This window comes from Elephas maximus, chromosome 25, assembly GCF_024166365.1.
Source record: "Elephas maximus indicus isolate mEleMax1 chromosome 25, mEleMax1 primary haplotype, whole genome shotgun sequence".
NCBI lineage: Eukaryota > Metazoa > Chordata > Mammalia > Proboscidea > Elephantidae > Elephas > Elephas maximus.
The window spans coordinates 60,736,563-60,746,043 of NC_064843.1; the positions used below are offsets into that span (position 1 = coordinate 60,736,563).

General features: G+C 47.1%; 1 protein-coding gene across 1 annotated transcript in view; it reads left to right on the forward strand.

The window, feature by feature from the left end:
* The window catches only part of SLC24A3 (solute carrier family 24 member 3), a 677,514-nt gene extending 669,217 nt beyond the window's left edge, over window positions 1-8,297 (forward strand). The window contains exons 16-17 of the mRNA XM_049870001.1: window positions 2,460-2,525; window positions 6,007-8,297. Coding sequence (XP_049725958.1) covers window positions 2,460-2,525; window positions 6,007-6,156 — 216 coding nt within the window. The 3' untranslated portion in view covers window positions 6,157-8,297. The remainder of the gene's footprint in view (window positions 1-2,459; window positions 2,526-6,006) is intronic.
* The last annotated feature ends 1,184 nt before the right edge of the window (window positions 8,298-9,481 follow it).

Consider the following 9,481-nt stretch of genomic DNA (forward strand, 5'->3'; position numbering starts at 1 on the left):
GCATGCTGAAAACTAAGAGTGCAAAGAGATTGCCCCATGTTTGTGTTCCAGGCTGGTCCCAAGAACCGCATGATTGAGGACAGCCATGGCAGGCTCTTCCTCACGGGGCTCCGGGCCACCATCTTCTTCTGAGAAGCCACCTCTCTCCCTCAGCCTTGGCCAGGGTGCCTGTGAGATCATCATAGAGCTGGTTTGAACAGAATGTTTTTGGGGAGAAAATCCCTTTCATGACCACGCATCTGCGAGGCATTCATCAGTACTGGCCTCTCTGCACCAACACAGCCAAATCAAGGAGGAAAACCCAGGCCCTGCCAGGCTGAAGGGCTGCATGAAGCTGTTAGCAGCTGGCCTGGAACAGGGCAATCCCCCACTTTTCCCACAGAATTAATCAGATCAGCCACTTGCTTAGGTGTCACCAAGACATGATTTGAAACACCACGTCTCCACCGGCTATTACAAGCACTTTATTCTTGAGAAGGTATTTGGTGGTTGGGAGCCATTTCCCAGCATGTGGCTGACACCCAGGGAGCCTGCCGGCAGAGAGGAGTGTTGCAGCTGATCTCCTCTGTGACACAGCGTTGCTTAGTGAGATGTGCTGTGCTCCTGGGTTGGCTGAACGATGAACTGACACACCACTTATGAAGACCCCCTTATGTTCAGAGTGTGTAGGACTCGTCCCTGGTGAAACGGAGGCATGAGGTAGCACACCTTCTCAGAAGGACCCCAAATCACACCTATTCATTCATGAGCCCAACATAGTTCTCTCATGAAAATGATTCCACAAATCAACCTACCTCAGCTTTCCTTCCCATGAACATAAGTGAGCTGTTCACTACCAGCAGAATGCTGTACAGTGGCCATGGGCTGTGTCCCCAAAGCCTGGATGCCCATAACAGTTTCCAAGAGAATTTGTGAAAAATAATGCCAACGTTACATCCCCAGAGGCCTTGCAGTCCAGAAGGAATGGATTTAGGATTTGTGCTTTCTCTAAGTCAGCGACTCTTCAGCTTTATTGTGCATCAGGATCAGCTGGAGGGCCTCACATTCCCAGATTTCTGATACAGTAGGTCTGGCATAGAGGAGTCCTGGTGGCACAGTCATTAAGGGCTGGGCTGCTAACTGAAAGGTTGGTGATTCTCGGGAGCAAGATGTGGCAGTCTGCTTCCATAAAGACTTACAGCCTTGGAAACCCTGTGGGGCAGTTGCACTGTGTCCTATAGGGCGGCTAGGAGTTGGAATTGATAGTACTTGGTAGGTGTGAGGCGGGGCAGGGCCTGGGACTCTGCATTTCTCACAAGTTCCCAGGTGATGCTGATCCAGGTACCATACTTTGAGAACTGCTGTTTCAGGGCATACCCTTCTATTTCCAGCACCTTGTGACCAGGTCAAAGACAGAACAGTGTCTTCTCTGCCCTGTGAAAGAGAGTCCATGATCTTTGTTGGCCAAGTCAGCCTCTTAATATTCTCTACCTGCCCTACCCAACACTATAGCCACACATATGTCTCTTTAAATGTAAAGTTAAATTAACTGAAGTTAAACAAGATGAAAATTTTTGTCCCTTGGTTGCACTAGCCCTATTTCAAGTGCTCAATAGCCACATGTGCCTAACTAAAAACCCGCTGAGTTGATTCCCAACTTGATAGATAGGATTTCCAAGGTGCGGTTGGTGGATTTGAACGGCCAACCTTTTAATTAGCAGCTGAGCTCTTAACCACTGTGCCACCAGGGCTTCCACAAGTATCCAGTGGCAAACATATTGGACAGAGCAGATACAGAACATTCACATCGTCACAGAAAGTTCTGCTGGACGGAGCTGGTCTATATGATTTCTAAAACTCTTTTCTGTCTTCATTTTTAAAGCATAGCTGTTAGCCCGGTTGTATTAGTGTGAAAAACAAACAGAATCCTTTTACAAATACCCAAAACAGAATTTTAACTCTTTAGATTTGCTTTTTCCCTGTAACAACCTCAGCCACCTCTTCCTGTCAAGTTAGAGAGAAGCTCACAGACATGTTCAGGCAAAAGAAATTTAAAAATCCATGCAAAATACTGCTCCCATCATCAATGTTATGAAATTTACCCGAAAAGTAGTATGAGTTCAAGAAAGGGAAAGTTCCCCAGAGGTCAAATCAACAGGGAAGTGTTTTGAGTGACAAGAACCAGGCAGCACACAATGGAGAATTAAAGTGGCTGTGGGACAGTCCCAGGTGGGGCATTGTAGTTGAGGGCAAAGGGCAAGGACTGGGCTGAGAGTGGACCAAGACAAGGGCGTGCCCTGGGTGTTTCAGAAAGAATACTCGTCCCTGATAACAAGCTGCAGAACGTGGGTGCTGAGGCTTCCCTTAGCTTTTCCAGCCTAGAAGAGGGATTTGGAATCAATGCTCCTAGGAGTAGCCTGAGCGCCGTGCATTAAGCAGATGACTTTTGTGAAGCCTCATCCTGTAATCCTTTGTTCCAGATTCGCCTGAACAGCAGGGGACTGATCTACTCGGTGGGCTTGCTCCTGGCCTCTGTTTTTGTCACGGTAGGTTTGCAGCTCTCTCATTCCTGAGTTCACATGTTTGGCTTCCCCTTGGGCTCTTGGCTACAGCATTTGTTTGGACACCAGATGGGTTTGGCCTCCTGGTAAGTGGGAGGAACCAGCCTCCACATGTCCCATCTTGTGGCTGTTTCTTCTAGAAGTGGATCCAACCAACCCACTAGGGAGCCCTTCTCCTTTTCTGAAAGGAAGCCAGTCCTCCTCTGGGAATCATGGCCCTGTCTCATGTCAAGCACAAACTGTTTATCAAAAGCAGAGGGGAAATTCCACTTTTTCTGCAAGATTTGTCACAAAAGAGTAGATTCCAATTAACTGACTGTTCCAGGTTGCTGAATAAAAATAAATAAATCCACAGATACATGGATTTGACCAATACTCAGAGACTAAAAATGTATTTATGTTATTCACACTGCATTTCTATGGAATTTCACTATCTTGGCAAATGCATTCATTTATATAATTTAATATTCCTGACTCAACTGACATATTTGGAGGAAAAAAATTTCATAACAACATGTGAATACTGTTGTATTTTCACTGTAATAAGCACTGAGAAGCAATATGTTTTTTCCTTAACTTTTCAATGAAATATTCATTGAATTACACCTGCATTTGTTGTTGTTAACATACATATGCCAAAGAATAAGAATTCATACATATGCCAGAAAATAAGAATTCAGAAGGGCAGGCAGAAAGCAAGAGAAGTAATTTATAAGATCAGGGTATGGGTCAAATGTCAAAGTTTTTCAAAGCAAATACTGCCATACACAGAAACGAAAATCTGCGTAATTTGTTCTTTCATAGTTTAGGATGCTCTTCAGGTCTGGTATAATGTGGTCATAGCCAGCATTTAGTGAGCACTCATTGAATGATAGGCATCATAGTAACTGCCTTGAACGTATTTTCCCATGTGGATCTCACCATACCACCATGACGTAGCCACTATTATCAGTCCCATTATACAGATGAACAACTGAGGCCTAGAAAAGTTAAGTGACTCCTCTACGTTAGCACCAAGAGTGAATGGAGAATCAAGCTGTCTAATATTGGAGTCCACACTCATAGCCACTGTGCTTGATCATCACTTCTCCTTATACTGTGCTATAGTCATGGAAATCTATTCGAAATGGGCCAAGCACTACCTGGGCTGTTGAAACTGGGTTGTTGAAAGACTGGAGAGAAGTAGGCCTGGGGAGGAAAAGCAGTCGCAAACATCTTGAGTTTGAAGTGCCTCTTGACACCCAAGGGAGAGGTCAAGAAAGCCACCGGAAACATGGGAGTCCAGATGAAAGGTCCAGGATGGAGACACCAGATTATAAAAAAAAATAAAGCCATGCAACTGGATGAGATTGCCAAAGGTGAGTGATAGACAAAAGACAAGAGGCCCAAGATGAAAGTCTTGGTTCACTCCAACATTTAGAGGTCAGGATGGTAAAGAACAGAGGAGGAGCAGCGACAGAGGTAGGATGAAAGCCAGGAGGGTGTGGTGGCTGGAAGCCAAGTGAAGAAACAATTTCAAGGTGGAGGAAGTGACCAGCTGTGTCAAATGCTGCTGAGGGGTAAGATGAGCCCTGAGTAATGGCTATTAGATTTAGAAACGCAAAGTCATTGGTGCTCTTAATAAGGCTGGTTTTTGTGACTGTCTGGACCAGGAAGTTGAGTGAAGAAGGTAACAGAGAATAAAAAATAGAAGGAGTAAAATTGGAGACAGCTGGTACTTACAACTCTTTCAAGTTATGTGGCTGTAAAGGAAGGAGAGAAATGGAAGTCAAGAAAAAAGTGTTGTTGTTTAAGATGAGAAAAATAATAGCATTCTTATATGCCAATTGTAATAATCCAATATGTGGGGTGGGGGTATAGATTAAAGAGACGGGAGAAGTGCTGGAACAGTAAGGGGAGACAGGACCGAGTTCACAGTGGAGGAACTGGCCATACTAGGGCCGTCATTAGCAGAGAAGGTGGGGGTCGATGTTCTGGGAGCTCAGGAAAACAGGAAAAGGTTGTGAGCTGAGAGTGAGGGCGAGAAGAGAATATTGGAGGTTTGAAAAAACAGAAGAGGTGTGAAATAGTTATCTAGGAAAGTGAGAGAGGGCATGAGGAAAATACAGCATCGTTGCCAGAGAGCCTTGATGGCCACTTAAGGTTTGAGGTCCTGAATTTAGAGTGAGACTAGTCAGCATGGCTGGGTGTTCCCTCTGGCCTCATTCAGCTTCATGGACGCAGGCACGGAGTAGAGGAAAAGCTGGCTGGAACCCAAGGGTTCAACCTTGCTCAACCAACCAACGATGACGAGGCAAGAGGTGGATGCCAGAGAGCCATGGCTGGTGGGATTTAAGCAGGATATCAGGTGGGTGAAGCACTGTGAGACAGTGGTCACCGGTGAATTGTCAGCCGTAGGGGTTTCACAGGATTGTTGGAGCTGGCGTGCTAGAGAGAGTGACCTGGAAAGACAGAGATGGTAGTCAGAAAGTTAGATGTTCAACAGTGAGATTCCAGAGATGATTCTGTTATTAACAACGGCAAGATCTAGGCTGCAGGGCTGTTCCTAGAAGGGTGAAAATGGCCTGTATCTGTGCTATCCAGTAGGGTAAAGTGGCTAGTGTAAGTGCTAATGCAACTGAGGAATGAAATTTTTTAACTAAACTTATTTTAATTAATTTAAATTTGAATCACCATGTGCAGCTAGTAGATGCCGTATTGGACAGACATGCCTGGGGCGTGACCTTGGGCATGAGTGGCTGAGGTCGGGAGGAGGACCAGCACTTGAGAACAAGATGTTGGATATTGAAATCACTAAGAAGGGTGACAGAGTGGTGCAGAGCGTGGCCACGAGCAGATGCTCAAAATCTCCAGGGAGTGGGGGTTGCCTAGACCTGGAGAGTGGACTGCAGTCAGGAGGGAGGGAGTGTGACAATTGGAAGACTTTAGATTCCAAATCAAGTGTCGTAGGGAGGAGAGGAAGAAAGTGGTTTGAAAGCAGCAATGAAAAGGAAAATGGACGCTTTGTTGCCTCCAGGAATGTGGAAGAGAAGTGTCCACACCTGAGAGAGTTGTGGGGCAACATTTCCCCCAGGGAGAGCCAGAGGGAGAATGGAATGTTCCCAGAGGTGGTGGGCCTGGGGAGCGTGGAGGAGAACAGGCAATGCCAGGCACTGAGGGTATGGAACTGGGGTCCAGGTGAATGGTGGCTGCTGTCCTATGTTTATTAGTCCCGTCACTTTTCGTTTTTTCAGTCATTTCCTCTCAGCCAGTCACACCGACTCCCACTCTCCTTGGTTCTGACCATTTACAGTCCAGGTGATTGATGTTGTGGCCTCAGAGAGAGTGGTGCCCTGCCTGAGGTCCACCCTGGGGAGCCCTTCCCCTGGGCTCTGTCATTGCAGGTGTTTGGTGTCCCCTGGGCTGCCCTCTGGCTGGGGCTGCACCTCCTGGTGCCCACCTCTAACTCCAGGCTCTGTCGTTGCAGGTGTTTGGCGTCCACCTGAACAAGTGGCAGTTGGACAAGAAGCTCGGGTGTGGGTGTCTTTTCCTGTACGGCGTGTTCCTGTGCTTCTCCATCATGACAGAGTTCAACGTGTTCACCTTTGTGAACTTGCCCATGTGCGGGGACCATTGATCCACTGGCAGCCCGCCCAGGCCCGCTCCTTCTTTCTGTGCAATATGAGACCCGGCCACACCGAGGCACGTGGCCTGGGCTGGGGTCAGTCAGTCTCTCCCCCGCTGTTCTTAGGCCTCCACTCCTGCCTGGGGGGCAGTGGCTCCCCTGCCTCACCCCTCACTCCTCCGCCTCCTCGGGTCCTATGTCCCACCAGCCCTCTCGCCCGCCCCTCCTGACTCCTCCGTATGAAGACTTCCAACATCCACATGACTTTTCAATCTCCATTTTTGAACAGTGACTGAAATCTAGAAAAACTGGCTGCTAACTGGCCCAAGCCAGGCAAAACTTGTTACAATTCCTTCTCCGTTTTTAAGTTATTCGATGGAAGACTAATCTAATTTATGACCTGAGACTGTTGAAGACAGAGAGATGAGAGGGTGCGTTGATTGTAAGGGAGTGTTTGGGATTTTGTTTTGTTTTGAGGTGATTCCTTAGGTTACTGGGTTTGGGGGTTGCTTTGTTTTGGGGGTCCCCCCCTTTTTTTTCCTTCCTTCCAGAGATCAAGAGCTTCTCTTACATCTTCTTTCACTGGGCTCTGGATTAGTCAATGATCCAAAGGTTGCCCTGCAGTGTCTCCTGGGACTGATCTCAGGTACACTAGAATATGCCTGGATTTAGTGCTTACTGAAGCAACAGATGGGCAAGGCCCCAGGATCATGCATGACATTTTATACCCAAGGGTGCCTCTGAAGCCCTGTGGGAGTTCCCAGGGGCCCCCTAGTAGGGGTGCACGAGGTTTCCAAGGAAGAAGACAGCTTCCCACATGTCCATTATGACCACCACTTCTTGCTAGGTTCTTTCTAGTTTTTCAAGCAATAGTTCCAGCCTGCCCAAGGCCTTTGGCGGAGTGGCCTGGTTAAACTATCCATCCATCGGGTGCCAGGCAGTCAACGTAGAAGCTTCCCCAACTCTGAGTCCCTGAGATATGCTCTTGTTGCTTGGCATTTGGGGTGACAGGGGGTGACCCAGAGCCCACCACTGCTTTCCGTGAAGGAGTTACAGACACTGGTTTCTTGAAAAGGGGAAAAGCGCACTTTGCACAGACATCGTCGATAAAGTCCCAGTTCACCGCTCCGTATCGAATACACTGGACCCCAAAGGCTGGCTCTTGGGCAAATGTCCTTCCTTACAGGACACCCCCGCCAAGCTGACCTGGCTCCACCCCTTCCCTCCTGGAGGGATGGCAAGGGAAGAAGACCAGAAAACTGATACCTTTGAAGCCGCAGGTGTGTTAAACACAGACTTGCTCGAGGGCATAAGTTATTGTGAACATTTTTGCCAACCACCGCTCAATAGCCCTGCTAGATTTTGTATGATGCTGAGTTAATATGCAGACTAATTCCACCGAATTGAGATACACCCATGCTTGTTACACTGTATTTATTGAAACTGTGGATTCTTGCCCGCGCTGTCCCTCATACTTACTTTGAGCACTGACCATTTCTCCATCGGTATGGTTTCTCCCGTCCCTTGTACACATTCTGGTATGAATTGTAAAAACAACCTGCTACAGATTGGTTGACCGTTTCTGTCTACGGTGCAAGCTGAGACCAGCGTTAGTCCATGGGGCGCCCGCCCAACGGAGGGACCAGAGAGGAAATCACCAGTTTGGGCTTTCAGAGCTACGACACACTTACTGACTCTGTTGCACATTTTGCACTGGTTTATGGCGATTGTTTTCTTTGGATGGATAGTGTAAAATAAACTTCTCTGTTCTGTATGCTTCCGCCAGCAAGCACAGTACTTCCTCTCCCGGGGAGCTGAGGATTAGGCAGGGAAAGTAAAATGATTGTGCACTTGTTGTGTGGCCAGGCATTTGCACTCTCACAGTTTCTGGGTTGACTCACCTAGAAAGCTGTAAGTGCTTGGCAAAGTGCAGGTATCAACTGGCAAATGGTGGGGGTCAAGGGACTGTGGGCCTGTTGTCCTGTAGAATACACGGGACATTGTATTAGGAATCCTTTCTTTTAGCTGTACATGACAGGAAGAGGATCCCAGTACGGAGGGCGATGTTCAACCATGTTCAGGTTCTCCTCCATCCTATCTTCTTTTGCTAGTTTTCAATCATGAAAATTAAGACTTCCCCAAAGCTGATTCCATGAAAGAGACAGTAACATGTAGTTGTAATAAACCATGTTCTTATCCTATGTGACTCTCGAGAAATAATTATTGGACCTAAAAGTAGACCCAAGTTAGCGAACAATCGGGTTTCCACCTGAAACTCAATACAATTCATTTAGACCACAGGAATCAGGAGGAAAATAGCCGCTAATTCACAGCTCCGACTGTTTTTAACTATTTTAAAAATATATTCCTGGGGGTTGGGACAATACCGGGGACTTAGCTTTGCTTTGAGTGTGTACTACTCAAAGTCTTAGAATACATTACCTGCACATTTGTGCATTTTACAAATATACCCTGGTCGGGGGCAGGGTATTTCCATCATGCCGAATGGTGCCTACGGAGCATAAGATACTTTTATATTAAGTATTTTGTTACACTAGTCTTAATTATTTTATTCTTAGTCCTAAGCAATGATATTTGATGAGAATCTTGGTTTTTTTGTTTGATAGGTGAACATGCCTTCTGGGAAATGTTTAGAAACTGTAGTCCCATACTAAATTTCTCAAGGAGAACATTCTGGAGCAAGATGGTTTCTGTATTTCATGCACAATGACTGCCAGCCTAGGCGCTGTGAGCTTCCTTTCTGAAATGAGAATTGAGCCTGTCTCTCCAGACCGTGCAACAGAACGCGTAAACTGAGCAGCCACCCACGACTGGGTCTGGGATTGCTGGTTGAGAGCATGGTTCTAAATGAGTCAGCTGGCCAGTGGTACAAAATTGCTGATGTTGCCATTTTCAGTGCTTCTCAGTGCTGGGATTTGGGAGGGGCTTGGATGGTTGAGGGAAGAACTTTCTTCAGTATGTCACACCTAACAATATCACTAGAGAAACCCTCACACTTATCTTCTGTGACGAGGTGGTGTCATTCCCCCTCCCGGCCTCTGCCAGGCTGCGGTCTCATCCACAAGTTGAACATTGCATGTGTTCTAGAAGGAAAGAGGTGTCCTGGGCTCTGGGGAGCTTGCTTGTCCTCTGGGGCACACCATAGATGACACCACAAGGAGGGACCATGAGAACATTCTCTTTTTCTGGGAATGTGTGCCCGGCTTGGCTGGGCTTCCAAGGGGCTGCCAATAAACATGCCCATCAAAGGACAAGGCCTCAGGGTGCCTGAGGCCACCAAGGAACATGTCCAGGCATGCTGGAAAGATGGCTTCTG